The sequence below is a fragment of the Hyperolius riggenbachi genome, chromosome 7 (genome assembly GCF_040937935.1).
Source record: "Hyperolius riggenbachi isolate aHypRig1 chromosome 7, aHypRig1.pri, whole genome shotgun sequence".
Taxonomy (NCBI): domain Eukaryota; kingdom Metazoa; phylum Chordata; class Amphibia; order Anura; family Hyperoliidae; genus Hyperolius; species Hyperolius riggenbachi.
In genome coordinates, this window is record NC_090652.1 from 217,197,933 (window position 1) to 217,212,974 (window position 15,042).

At 44.3% G+C, this 15,042-nt stretch overlaps 1 protein-coding gene across 1 annotated transcript in view; it reads left to right on the top strand.

Moving 5' to 3' along the window:
- Nucleotides 1-15,042, top strand: part of TSPEAR (thrombospondin type laminin G domain and EAR repeats) — a 225,684-nt gene that overhangs the window by 109,537 nt on the left and 101,105 nt on the right. Inside the window, exons 4-6 of the mRNA XM_068245224.1 lie at nucleotides 265-355; nucleotides 13,708-13,867; nucleotides 14,328-14,459. Of these exons, the coding sequence (XP_068101325.1) occupies nucleotides 265-355; nucleotides 13,708-13,867; nucleotides 14,328-14,459 (383 nt within the window). The remainder of the gene's footprint in view (nucleotides 1-264; nucleotides 356-13,707; nucleotides 13,868-14,327; nucleotides 14,460-15,042) is intronic.

Below are 15,042 nucleotides of genomic sequence, written 5' to 3' on the forward strand. Positions count from 1 at the left end.
TGCTTAAATCCCCAATGTTATTCATAGACCTCTCTAGCAGGTTTTTTTATGCTTTTTGTTTACAATGAATGGCAACACAAATCTCTTTTTAATTACAGTAAGTTGTAGTTCCTATGTTCTATGTCCCTTGCTGTATCAATAATGCTGCTAGTGCCTAAGGATACATTTCTTTGAATGTCATACAATGCAATAAAGAAGCAAACATAAAAAATGTGACTGTGATAATTATAAGGATTACAATTCACTGTTTTTGTCTCTGTTCAGCGTTCTTGATAAACCATTTCCAATGTCATTAAGCACCACAAAATCATGGATATATGTTGGAAACAGAAGACGACTCAAAGGCTTTTTCTCTGTAAGTATTGACCTCAGGATTGCATGTTATATTAATTACACAAAAAGAAAAAGGCCCACAGCACACTATCAATGCCAAACTTACTTCTTTATTGTGCAAAATACAACATCGGTGACAGAACAGTGTGCTGCGAACCTTTCTTTTTTTGTGGACTGTTTCCGGTGTCTTTGGCTTACACATCCGCACCACCTGCACTAGAACCTTTAGACCCGGGAAGTGTGTAAAGAACGGATCTTACACCCTAATTTTATATTAGTTGCAGCCAGGGTAGGAGGTGGAGCTCCATATGATATAAGACTAAAAGGGTCTAGTTTAATAATATGAAATGGCCGCATCAGAAGGGATGGAGGACTGCTGCTATGTTTGGGGATAATTCTGGTGACTTCACCAATCCACAATGTGCAGGGGTCATCCAAAGTCTAAAAGAGGCTCAGAACGAGTAATGAGGTGGTTTTTTTACTTACCCAGGGCTTCCTCCAGCCCCATAAGCACGAATGCATTCCTTCGCCGTCCTCCTGCGGTCTCCCGTTCAGCAGCGGTGAGCCCCGGTAACAGGCTCAGTGACGGCAGCCTGGGTCTACTGTGCTTGTGCAGTAGTTCCGCGCATGCGAAGAAGATCCAGACTGGCTTCAACTGAACCCGTTACCGGGACTCACCGTGGCTGAACGGGAGACCACCAGGAGGACGCATCCGTGCTTATGGGGCTGCAGGAAGCCTCGGGTAAGTAAAAATAAAAAAAAAACCTCATTACTCGTCTCTGAGTCTCTTTAAGCCTTGTACACATCCACTTTTGAATGGCCAGTTTTACCTCCTCCATATAGTATGAGGGTCAGCAGATTTTGAAAACTATGAACAGATTGTGTAGATAACCCATCATGCTACATGGAGGTGGCAAAATTGGCTACTGATTGGGAAATCAAAATTGGATTTGTTTAAAACCTGGTACATACATCTAATTTTGATTAGCCAATCACTGGCCAATTTTACCTCCTCCATGTAGCATGAGGGCCAACAGATTGTTAACATTAAATTGGATGTGTGCACAAGCCTAGTACACACACCTAATTTTGAAGGGCCAATGACTGGCCAATTGTACCACCTCCATATAGTATGAGGGCCAACAGATTTTGGATACTATGAGCAGATAGTGTAGGTAAGCTCTCAAACTCTGTGGAGGGGGTACAATTGGCCAACAACTGAATGTGTGTGCAGTAGTGATGATTGTGCTGTGCCAAATTTCAGGTTATTTTCGTAATTACGATTACAGTCATAATGGAAAAATTGTAATCATGGTAAATGATGCGAAATTTCACATAATTACAACCATACACAAATTTCTCATAATTACGACCGTTTTTGTAATTACAATAATTTTCGTGATTTATTTTTCATGATTACTAAAATTTTTGTGATCATGACATGAATTTTTGTGTAAAACATGAAATTACGATTGTGTATTACCTGCAATTTTGTGTAATTTTCTTGTTTTACAAGAAATGATGACATTACGAGTAATAATATTAAACACAAATTTTTTATTATTATTATTTATATAGCGCTGACATCTTCTGCAGCGCTGTACAGAGTATATTGTCTAAGTATTGTGTTGTCACTTAACTGTCCCTCAGAGGGGCTCACAATCTATTCCCTACCATAGTCACATGTCTATGTATGGATCGTGCAGTGCATGTATAGTAGTCTAGGGCCAATTTAGGGGGAAGCCTATTCACTTATCTGTATGTTTTTGGGATGTGGGAGGAAACTGGATTGCCAGGAGGAAAGCCACACAGACACGGGGAGAACAAATAAAGTACAACCACTATGCCACCGTGCTGTCCCACTACGATTTAACCTGAAATGACGACACAAAATTACGACACTAAATTGCGAATTATGAAATTACGATTTACACATTTTGTAATAATTATGATAATAAAATTTATAATAATATTCCTTATTGTGATTACGAAAATGCGGAATGTTGGCTCATCACTAGCGTACAAGCTTTATGGTGCATACACACATCCAATTCTGGTCAATTTTACTACCTTTATGTAATATGAGAGCTCACTTACACAGTTTGCCCACAGTATTCAAAATCTGTTGGACCTCATACTACATGGAAGTGGTAAAACTTTCCAAACATTGGATGCGTGTACTAGGCTTAGAATGCACAGCAGAAACATACAGTTCCTGGTGTTCCTAACAAAAGATGAGAACATGTTTGTTATATCTAAAGGTGCATACATACTATATATCCAATTTTGATTTGTCAGTTTTACCTCTTCCACGTAGTATGGAGTCCAATAGATTGTTGAATGCTCTGAACAAATTATGCAAGTAAGCTCTCGTACTTCCAGTAAGTGGTAAATTTGCGTACGTTAAAAAAGGGCGCCGGGAAAAAAGGGCGCACGGTTTTAAACGATAAGCATGAATAACGTTTAAAAAATAAATTGTGCTATATTTCGTTTAAAAATAATGTTTTATAAAGTTATAAATCATTAAATAATGTGTATGAAATCGACAATTATAAAAACGTTAATCTTCCGTTTAAAAAGTGAAACGTATAACGTTTAAAAAAAAAATACTAAGTAACCCTCCCTGTACCTACCCCTGACCCCTAGACCCCCCTGTTGGTGCCTAAACCTAAGACCCCCCTGTTGGTGCCTAAACCTAAGACCCCCCTGTTGGTGCCTAAACCTAAGACCCCCCTGTTGGTGCCTAATAGTGTTGGGCGAACATCTAGATGTTCGGGTTCGGGCCGAACAGGCCCAACATGGCCGCGATGTTCGGGTGTTCGACCCGAACTCCGAACATAATGGAAGTCAATGGGGACCCGAACTTTTGTGGTTTGTAAAGCCTCCTTACATGCTACATACCCCAAATTTACAGGGTATGTGCACCTTGGGAGTGGGTACAAGAAGAAAAAAAAAATTAGCAAAAAGAGCTTATAGTTTTTGAGAAAATCGATTTTAAAGTTTCAAAGGGAAAACTGTCTTTTAAATGCGGGAAATGTCTGTTTTCTTTGCACAGGTAACATGTTTTTTGTCGGCATGCAGTCATAAATGTAATACATATAAGAGGTTCCAGGAAAAGGGACCGGTAACGCTAACCCAGCAGCAGCACACGTGATGGAACAGGAGGAGGGTGGCGCAGGAGGAGAAGAAGGCCACGCTTTGTGAGACACAACAACCCCGGCCTTGCATGAGGGCAAGAAGCGTGCGGATAGCATGCTTTGTACCGCCATGCAGTCATAAATGTAATAAAGATAAGTGGTTCAATAAACAGGGACCACGCGGCAACGCTAACCCAGCAGCAGCAGACGTGATGGAACAGGAGCAGGCGCAGGAGGAGAAGGCCACGCTTTGTGAGACACAACAACCCAGGCCTTGCATGAGGGCAAGAAGCGTGCGGATAGCATGCTTTGTACCGCCATGCAGTCATAAATGTAATAAAGATAAGTGGTTCAATAAACAGGGACCACGCGGCAACGCTAACCCAGCAGCAGCAGACGTGATGGAACAGGAGCAGGCGCAGGAGGAGAAGGCCACGCTTTGTGAGACACAACAACCCAGGCCTTGCATGTGGACAAAAAGCGTGCGGATATAGCAGCAATGCTTTTTGCCGCCATGCAGTCATAAATGTAATACAGATGAGAGGTTCAATAAACAGGGCCCGGAAACGCAACACCATCCCAGATGTTCATTGGTCATGTTACTTGGTTGGGGTCCTGGAGTGTTGCGTAGTCATTTCCAATCCAGGATTGATTCATTTTAATTTGAGTCAGACGGTCTGCATTTTCTGTAGAGAGGCGGATACGCCGATCTGTGACGATGCCTCCGGCAGCACTGAAACAGCGTTCCGACATAACGCTGGCTGCCGGGCAAGCCAGCACCTCTATTGCGTACATTGCCAGTTCGTGCCAGGTGTCTAGCTTTGATACCCAATAGTTGAAGGGTGCAGATGGATGGTTCGACACAGCTACGCCATCTGACATGTAGTCCTTGACCATCTTCTCCAGGCGATCGGTGTTGGAGGTGGATCTGCACGCTTGCTGTTCAGTGGGCTGCGGCTGCATGGGTGTCAGAAAATTTTCCCACTCCAAGGACACTGCCGATACCATTCCCTTTTGGGTACTAGCTGCGGCTTGCGTTGTTTGCTGCCCTCCTGGTCGTCCTGGGTTTGCGGAAGTCAGTCTGTCTGCGTACAACTGGCTAGAGGAGGGGGAGGATGTCAATCTCCTCTCTAAAGTCTCCACAAGGGCCTGCTGGTATTCTTCCATTTTGACCTGTCTGACTCTTTCTTCAAGCAGTTTTGGAACATTGTGTTTGTACCGTGGATCCAGAAGGGTATAAACCCAGTAATTGGTGTTGTCCAGAATGCGCACAATGCGTGGGTCACGTTCAATGCAGTCTAGCATGAATTGAGCCATGTGTGCCAGAGTCCTACCAGAATCCTCATCATCCTCTTGTGAGCGTTGTGATAGTTGTTGTGATGCATCATAGTCGTCACCTTCCTCCTGGTCTGCTTCTGCTGACCATTCGCGTTGAATTGTGGAAGTCCAACGTGCACCGCTCTGGCCCTCGTCAGTGGTGGCATGAAATTCCTGCTCCAACTCCAGCTGTTCCTCCTCCTCTTCTTCGTCATAGCTGCTGGGGCCAGCGTTCCCTGAGGCGGATGGCCTGATGTTGGTACCATCACGCTGATCGTTTTCTCCTTCAGATTCCCCCAGTTGCATCATGACAGCTGTTTCCTTGATTTTTAACATCGACCTCTTCAGTAAACACAGCAGTGGTATGGTAATGCTGACTGAAGAGTTGTCACTGCTCACAAGCAACGTGGATTGCTCAAAATTTTGGAGGACTTGGCAGAGGTCCAACATGTTTGCCCAATCGGATCCACAGAAGCTTGGCAGCTGGCCGGATGCGCCTCGGTACTGCGCCATCATGTACTGGACCACTGCACTCTTCTGCTCGCAAAAGCGGGCTAGCATGTGCAGCGTAGAATTCCAGCGCGTAGGGACATCACACAGCAAGCGATGGTGGGGGAGATTGAAGCGCTCCTGCATCTTGGCGAGTGCCCCCGAAGCAGTACTGGAATTTCTACAATGTTTGGACACTCGACGCACCTTCAACAGCAGATCGGGCACGCCTGGGTATGTCCTCAGGAACCGCTGAACTACTAGGTTCATCACGTGCGCCAGGCAAGGGATGTGTGTCAGCTTAGCCAACCTTAAAGCGCGAATGAGATTACTCCCATTATCACACACAACCATGCCCGGTTTCAGGTCCAGCGGTGCCAGCCACAAATCCGTCTGTTCCTTTATTCCCCTCCAAATTTCCTCCCCTGTGTGCTGCTTATCCCCAAGGCAGATCAGCTTCAGCAACGCTTGCTGACGCATGCCAACAGCTGTGCTGCACTGCTTCCACGATCCTACTGCTGCTGGGTTAGCGTTTCCGGATGAGGTACAGCTTTGAGATGCGTTGGAGGAGAAGGAGTCAGAGAGGTAGGTGCTGCTGTTATCCAGTGGGAGGGACGGCGGTGCAGCTGTTTGTGGCGTGGGCAACACCCGTGCCGTAGCAGGTGAGGAATCGCTGCCAGGCTCCACAAGGTTCACCCAGTGCGCGGTAAGGGAGATGTATCGACCCTGGCCGAACGCACTCGTCCAGGTGTCAGTGGTGAGGTGAACCTTGCAGGCAACGGCATTCTTCAAGCTTCGGGTTATTTTGCTGACCACGTGCTCATGCAACTCAGGCACTGCAGAGCGTGCAAAGTGGTAGCGGCTGGGAACCACGTAACGTGGGATGGCCACTGACATCATGCCCTTGAAGCTGTTTGTCTCCACCAATCGATATGGCAGCATTTCGCAGGCCAGAAGCTTGGCTATGCTGGCTGTTACTGCCACGGCCCGGGGGTCATTTGCTGGCAATTTCCTCTTGCGCTCAAACATCTCCGACACAGACAACTGAACCGTAGCGCTGCACACGGAAGGGCTGTTGGTTGTTGTGTTTGATGAACACTGGGAGACCTCAAGAGCACTACTCCGGAAAGTGACAGTGTCAGCGTCGTCTGATGTTTGTGAATGTTGTGAACCACGCAATGGCTGGGCTACTGCTGCTGCTGAGGCGGGTCTGGTGAACCCAAGGGAGGCAGTGTTGTTTCTGGTACCCTGTCCTGACGCGTTTGCCCAAAGAGTGGGATGTTTGGATAGCATGTGACGGCTCATGCTGGTGGTGGAGAGGTTGTTAATATTTTTCCCCCTGCTCAGGCGGGTCTTGCACACCTTGCAAATCGCCATGGTAACATCCTCAGTGCAGTCTTCAAAGAAAGCCCAGACTTTGGAGCACCTGCCTCCTTGCTGGCGATTTCTGTTTGCTCCTCTTTTGCCTCTCACTTGAACTTCCATGCTTGTGGTGCCTGAAATTGTGCGCCGCCTACCTTGTGGCACAAGGCGAACTCGTGCAGCAGTGGGTTCTTCAACAGACTCATCTGTGCTGCTGCTACGACGGCGATGTTCTCGTTCACAAACAAAATCTGGGTCTCTGTCCACATTGTCCATACCCTCCTCTTCCATCTCCTCAAACTCGTCATATGTCATTGTGGGCCACCGCCGTGGAGTAGAGCTCCCCACAACAACCTCTGCGCAGCACACTCCAACGTCGTCTTCCAGATCTTGTCGGCCGACCTCCTGCAATTGCAACCCCTCCTGCCCAAATTGCTCTGGGATTTGGGTTTCCGAGTCCTCTTCGGACTCGCCTTGTATTTCAGTGCGCGGTGCATTTCCCACAGTTAACGGTTGTGAATCCAGGCACAACATTTCTGGCTGTTCCTCCATTGACCTTTGAAAGGTGGAAGTTTGTTGGGCTGGGAATAGCTCCTGCGAATACCCCATTGTGTCCTGAGGTAATTCATCGGACTGGTTATCTGGCAGTTGTGTGCGTGGTGTCGCTGCCGGTTGTGTCAGCTTTGTGCCCACTGGCTCCTTGTAACTGGCTGAGGACTCGGACCTCGTGCGTGATGTGCTGGTGCTGCTTAACCCACTGCTGGACGCTTGAGAGGTCATCCAAGTAATTATCTGGTCCTGTTCTTTTGGATTTGTGAGGGTTGTTGTCCTGGACAACATGGGCGGTATTGAGTGGGTTTTCTTGGGTGCTCCCCTGTGGCCTGTACGTGAACCGTCAGGGGAAACACCTCTTCCCTTGCCCCTCCCTCTTTCACCGGATTTCTTCCTCATTTCACTTATCCTTACAGTACACGCTGACTGGCAGCAGTACAGTGGCAGTACAGAAATGCTATACAGTACCACTATTCCCAGCAGCGACACAGAGCACAATGCTATACAGTGACGGGTGAGCGGTGTACCACTATTCCCAGCAGCGACACAGAGCACAATGCTATACAGTGACGGGTGAGCGGTGTACCACTATTCCCAGCAGTGACACAGAGCACAATGCTATACAGTGACGGGTGAGCGGTGTACCACTATTCCCAGAAGCGACACAGAGCACAATGCTATACAGTGGCGAACGAGCGGTGTACCACTATTCCCAGCAGACACAGAACAGTACACAGAATGCTATATAGTGTGGCTGAACGAGCGGTGTACCACTATTCCCAGCAGACACAGAACAGTACACAGAATGCTATATAGTGTGGCTGAACGAGCGGTGTACTACTGTTCCCAGCAGACACAGAACAGTACACAGAATGCTATATAGTGTGGCTGAACGAGCGGTGTACTACTGTTCCCAGCAGACACAGAACAGTACACAGAATGCTTTATAGTGTGGCTGAACGAGCGGTGTACTACTGTTCCCAGCAGACACAGAACAGTACACAGAATGCTATATAGTGTGGCTGAACGAGCGGTGTACTACTGTTCCCAGCAGACACAGAACAGTACACAGAATGCTATATAGTGTGGCTGAACGAGCGGTGTACCACTGTTCCCAGCAGACACAGAACAGTACACAGAATGCTATATAGTGTGGCTGAACGAGCGGTGTACCACTATTCCCAGCAGACACAGAACAGTACACAGAATGCTATATAGTGTGGCTGAACGAGCGGTGTACTACTGTTCCCAGCAGACACAGAACAGTACACAGAATGCTATATAGTGTGGCTGAACGAGCGGTGTACCACTATTCCCAGCAGACACAGAACAGTACACAGAATGCTATATAGTGTGGCTGAACGAGCGGTGTACTACTGTTCCCAGCAGACACAGAACAGTACACAGAATGCTATATAGTGTGGCTGAACGAGCGGTGTACCACTGTTCCCAGCAGACACAGAACAGTACACAGAATGCTATATAGTGTGGCTGAACGAGCGGTGTACCACTATTCCCAGCAGACACAGAACAGTACACAGAATGCTATATAGTGTGGCTGAACGAGCGGTGTACTACTGTTCCCAGCAGACACAGAACAGTACACAGAATGCTATATAGTGTGGCTGAACGAGCGGTGTACTACTGTTCCCAGCAGACACAGAACAGTACACAGAATGCTTTATAGTGTGGCTGAACGAGCGGTGTACTACTGTTCCCAGCAGACACAGAACAGTACACAGAATGCTATATAGTGTGGCTGAACGAGCGGTGTACCACTGTTCCCAGCAGACACAGAACAGTACACAGAATGCTATATAGTGTGGCTGAACGAGCGGTGTACTACTGTTCCCAGCAGTGACACACAATGACTGGGGGGGACCCTGGCTAGCGTGGCTGGAGCGCGAACTACCCTGCCTGCCTACCCAAAGCTAAACCCACAGACAAATGGCGGAGATATGACGTGGTTCGGGTATTTATTTACCCGAACCACGTGACAGTTCGGCCAATCAGAGCGCGTTCGGGTCCGAACCACGTGACCCGTTCGGCCAATCACAGCGCTAGCCGAACGTTCGGGGAACGTTCGGCCATGCGCTCTTAGTTCGGCCATATGGCCGAACGGTTTGGCCGAGCACCGTCAGGTGTTCGGCCGAACTCGAACATCACCCGAACAGGGTGATGTTCTGCAGAACCCGAACAGTGGCGAACACTGTTCGCCCAACACTAGTGCCTAAACCTAAGACCCCCCTGTTGGTGCCTAAACCTAAGACCCCCCTGTTGGTGCCTAAACCTAAGACCCCCTGTGATAAGCATTAATAACGTTTTAAAAAATGTTGTGCGGTTTTTCGTTTAAAAATAATGATTTAAAAAAGAAAAATTTTATAATTTTTCGTTTATAAATAATGTTTTAAAAATATTGTACTGTTTTTCGTTTAAAAATAATGTTTAGAAAATTATAAATCATTAAATAACGTGTAATCATGAGAAGCAGTTATAAAACATTAAAAGTCTCCGGGCGCCGCTTTTAAAACGTTATTTTTCTCCGGCGCCCTTTTTTCCTGTTGGGCACCGATTAAACGATATTTATTATGGGAGTGAATGGCGGCGCCCTTTTTGTCCACCTGCCTCATGCGCCCAAATTTCCTGCTTCCGGTAAAGTTGGCCAATCAGATTTTTTTTATCACTGAACATTCAAACAAGAGCCTGCATAAAAGCAAAATGTTATCATTAAAAAAATACGTACCATGCAGAGTGCTCCAGAAGTCATTTTGTAGTTTGTTTTTAAAAAATAAAAACTCCATTTCAAGTTACAGCATGCAATATTTTTTTTTCCATTTGTGGGTAGTACAAATTTAAGTTATTTTAATTTTAACCTCTATCAGCAGAACACTGTTTATTATATCTAACATCCCTTTGGCATAAACAACCCTTAATTCCCAACTTGCTGCATGAATAATTAGCTATATGTATGAGGAGGTGCTGAAAATACTAAATCTAGCGATGGCGCAGCAGAGGTAGAAGCATTAAACTTGGCACTTATTTTGCTCAAAGCACACTTACTACAGTGATTCCTGAACTTCCTTAACCCCACCAAAAAGAAGTTATGCCCTTGTTAAAAAAAAAAACAGCATCAATTGCATGAATGACATCATAATCAGTGGCATGGCATTAGGGCAAAAGTTGCGCACTGGAGCCCCTATTGCAACAGTTACATGTTGGTGATTTTTTACTGATATTTTACTATAGCCTAACCTCACTTTAGTCTCACACAAAGCCCTCCCTCTACCGATTCCTAAACATAACCCCTAGAGATGGCCCAAACCTCCGATTTTCTGCGAAAGTTTGATTCGCGCAAACTTTCGCGAACTGCAAAAGACTTCAATGGGTAGGCGATTTTTTAAAACTTATGCTGGCCACAAAAGTGATGGAAAAGATGTTCCAAGGGGTCTAACATCTGAGTTTTTGCATGGATGAGTGGGATAGACGCCAAAAGTCCCCGGGGGAAAAATTTGGATTTGACGCAAAGCAGCGTTTTAAGGGCAGAAATCACATTTGCATGCTAAATTGGTGGCCTAAATTGCTTAAAACATCTTGCATGCGTATACATCAATCAGGGAGTGTAATTACAGTACTGCTTCACACTGACACACCAAACTCACTGTGTAACACACCGCAAACAGCTGTTTGTGTAGTGACGGCCGTGCTGGACTGGTGCGCACCATGGCCAGAGTGCAGGCCGTGGAGGTTTTCAAGCCCATGTGGTCACTGGGCTGTGGTAGCTCAATGATAGAACAACAGTGACTGTCAGGTAGGTATATGCAGTGATGGGTATTACAATGTGCACCTGTCTCACACAGACAGGTCCCGGACAGGCACAGTGACACTGCGTGCGCTCACGTAGGTAGGTGGGTGCACTGACTGAAGTGAACAACAGGTAGGTATATGCAGTGATGGGTAGTACAATGTGCACCTGTCACACACAGAGGTAGTCACTGAATGTGCTGGGCCTGGCTGGCAGTGGCACACACAGTAGGAATTACCAAGGCTGTCTATGCAACACAAGTGTCAGTGGGACACACACACACACACACAAAAAAATTGGATCACAAGAACAAGATTAGCTCTCAAAAGAGCTGTTGAGGGGTGCTTTTTTAGCAATAAGAATCAGCAAGGAGCAAGCTAAGAAGCCTACAAGAGCCTAACTAAGCTCTCCCTATGAGAGTCTGCAGAAGCTTTCCCTTCTCTAATTAATGCAGGCACACGATTGAGTCCAATGCCTGACGCTGCCTGCCTTTTATAAGGGGGGGAGTGGCTCCAGGAGGGAGTGTAGCCTGCTTGGCTACAATGTGCCAGCTGACTGTGATGTAGAGGGTCAAAGTTAACCCTAATGATGTAGTATAGGAGGCTAATCAAACCGCCATGAAGTTCGCGTTAGATCGCGATCACGAACCACCGAAGTTCGCCGGTTCCAGTTTGCCGGCGAACCTTTCCGGCCATCTCTAATAACCACCCCTTTCAATCTATAAACGTAAACACCCGCTTTGATGCCTAACCCTAACCATCCCCATCCAATACTTAACCATAACCAACCCCCCAACATATGCCTGAACCTAAAGGACCCCCTAAACCTATGCCTAACCCTAAAGAACCCCCCAAATCTTTGCCTAGCGGACCTCCTAAAATAATACCTAACCCTACTGCTACTAAGCATTACTCTGGGCAATGCAGTAGGTGCTGATGTAAATATTCACAGTCAGTGGTTAATTTGGGCACTGGAGAAGCATGATAAAATGGGGAGCGCTGGCACTGCCCACTATAAAAATTGCTGGTGCCCAAATTAACACTTATAGACGCTAATGCGACTATTTACATTGGTGCCTATGGCGCATTCAAATAACCGCCCAAATTAGCTATTTCACCTCTATCTCCTTAGCTACACCACTGATCATTATCTTAAGCAAATATCTGGCTCTTCAAGCAATTTTAAAACGGGAAATAAATCTGAAAGATCCAAGTCAGGTGAATAAGGCATGTGCCAGACACATTGGACGCCTAACTTATAGTTCTGTTCTGTGCTGTATTACCAGACTTGTTTTCTGGGGTGCTGTTCTACAGAAAAATATAAAATCTTTGTGCAATTTGCTGTATCTTGGTTTGCTTCAGTAACTGAGGTAATTTTTGCAGCAATGAATCTGTATTTCTGTGTTCTAAGTAGTCAGTAGGATTTCATGATCATACCACAGAATTGAGGCAAGGCTTTTTCCAGCTGACGTCTGAACTGTAAATATCTCGGGACACGGTGAACCACTGTGTTGACAATTCACTGACTGTTGTTTTGTTAGAAAATCCTACAACCAGGTTTCAGCCATTAATGCCAACATCATCATCATGTGCAAAACATGCCAAAATATCCTTTGATGTAAGCATTCTTTCTCTCTCAGCATTCAGCCCTCTTAAAATTAGCTACCCACTACTTAATAGTAGAATTATACGGAGAAATGTTAGGTCCTTAGATCTCAGCTTTAAATTCATGAATTTCCTTTGGTTCCCTCTGCTGAACCAACAGAAAATTCACAACGCTATCCAGTCAGTCTCGGGTGAAATTTGTTAAATATACTCACAAAAGACTACCTTTTAATCATGCAATATTAGTTTCTTGATACCATTTTAGTAAAAGCACCTCTAAACATTATATATATATATAGATAGATAGATAGATAGATAGATAGATAGATAGATAGATAGATAGATAGATAGATAGATATGCAAAGTTTTGACTAATAAAGTAATTAAATAAAGAATAATAGGTTTTATTATTAAATGTTGAACAACATGTACTGGCGTTAATTATATAAAACCCTAAAACTTAAATTTGGCTATTTCACATTCAAAAACTCAGCTGGGTGAAAATAATGTAAAGTAGAATCTGTCTGGAATTTCCTGATTTCTTCATTTGAAACCAGGGAAAGTGAAGTATTTCTTTATAGCATCAGATCCATAGCATTAGTAGGCATACGAACTGTACACAGTACTGGTGGTATCTAACGTAAGGTACAGGTATGGAATGTACAGATGCACATAATCATGTTCACAAATACTGAGCAATTCTACTTGAATAGTTGAGAAATATAAATATTATTAATCACTATCCTTTTCTTGCCTTAAGCTTGCTTCCTGCTGCTACTGCTGCAGCTTTTACCTAATCTAGTTAAATGTAACCTGCAGACAGAGCTTTTGAGTTCTCTGAAGTGGGAAAGTGTAATTTTAAAACACCTTTAGATTACCGTGAACATTGACTCAATGTAAAACAGGGTCAAAGACTGAATCAAATCCATTGTATCCGTTCCAAATTAAGTAGCAAGCCAGGATGTCTTTGCCGCTCAGTCACCTTAGAAATGTCTATTTTTATATCTCTTTCTGAAAGACTTTGTGTGAACGTAGAAAAAATTCCCAGCTAGAGAACCAGGCAGCACTTTTGCAGAACAGGATACTAAAGGGATTGTGTTTTGATTTCCAGGGCTTGTTGAGACAGCTTGTTCTTCTGCCAGGATCCGATGCAACGTCTACAATATGTCCTAATTCCAGACCACGGCTGGCAGAGCTGTCCATCCCTGAGGTGCTGAAAGAGCTGCCACTAAAGACCAATGACAATGGACTTCAGCTGATGTACCCTTATGGTTAGTGGACCTACTTATGAAATAATTAGGAAAGGAATATCCTCTGGTTATAGTATTATTAAAGCAAATAAGGAGCACAAATACACAGCATGTATATAAAGAATATTTTCTTATGTTCAGTGATGAATTTGAAGGAGAATTATGGTAAATAAACTACCTGGGCCCACATGCTATTACCTTTTTCTCCTGGGGATATTTTCACATGCCCTTGTGAAATGCCTTTTATACCACCGGCAAGCAGAAACATACTCAAATTAATGTATATAGTACTTTTTCACTCACTTTTCTTCAATTGTGAAGTTATTTTAAAGAAAATATGACAAATGATCTAGGAGAAAACTTTGGAGAAAAAGTGAATTGAATAAGGGTCCTGGAGTCTTTTAGATACATATACTGTAGTGATTAACTAAATATTGTTTTAAAAAAAAGATAGCTGTAGTTTTCTTTTTGTTGTTCCCAGAAGCTGACATGAAAGTAACACTAGGGCCGCAGCCCCCCTGCTCTGACCATGAAACGTCCCAATTCTGGATGGATACATCTCTGAAAGGTCTCTTCCTCTGCAATGGCATCAAGTGGATCCCAGTGCTTGAAAGTAAGGCTGCTGACCTATAAATGTACAAGACAATGGTTCCTTATGTTTAATAATGAATATATTATTATCCTGCAGCTTCTTTTGTGTTAGCCCAAGTCAAATATTTTACTACTATTGGGCCTACCTAACCAGCCAAAAATCACATGATCCTGTATTTTGTACCCTGTTTGCTATGTACAGCTGTGTCCTATGTTGTATAACCTTGTTACGTCTGTCATCCTTTGTATCATTGTATGTATTTATTGTCCAGGGCTGCGTAATATGTTGGCGCTTTATAAATACAACAAATAATAATACTAATAATAATGATACAGAGAAACATTAAAGAAAATCACTAGAATGTTGAATAATAGTTGATCTATATTAATTTCTATTTTTTTTTAGATTTTTAAATGTCTTGATTAGGTACTAAGAGGAACTTCCCATTTTTCAAACCCAACACCCACCATTTTTCTTTTACATATTTGGATTAGGGATGATCATTGAGATGCAAATTCTTCTGAAATTATGCAAATTTTTATGCAAATGTATGCAGTCTGAAAATGGATCAATCAATTTAAACTCAGGTTTAAACTGATTGATC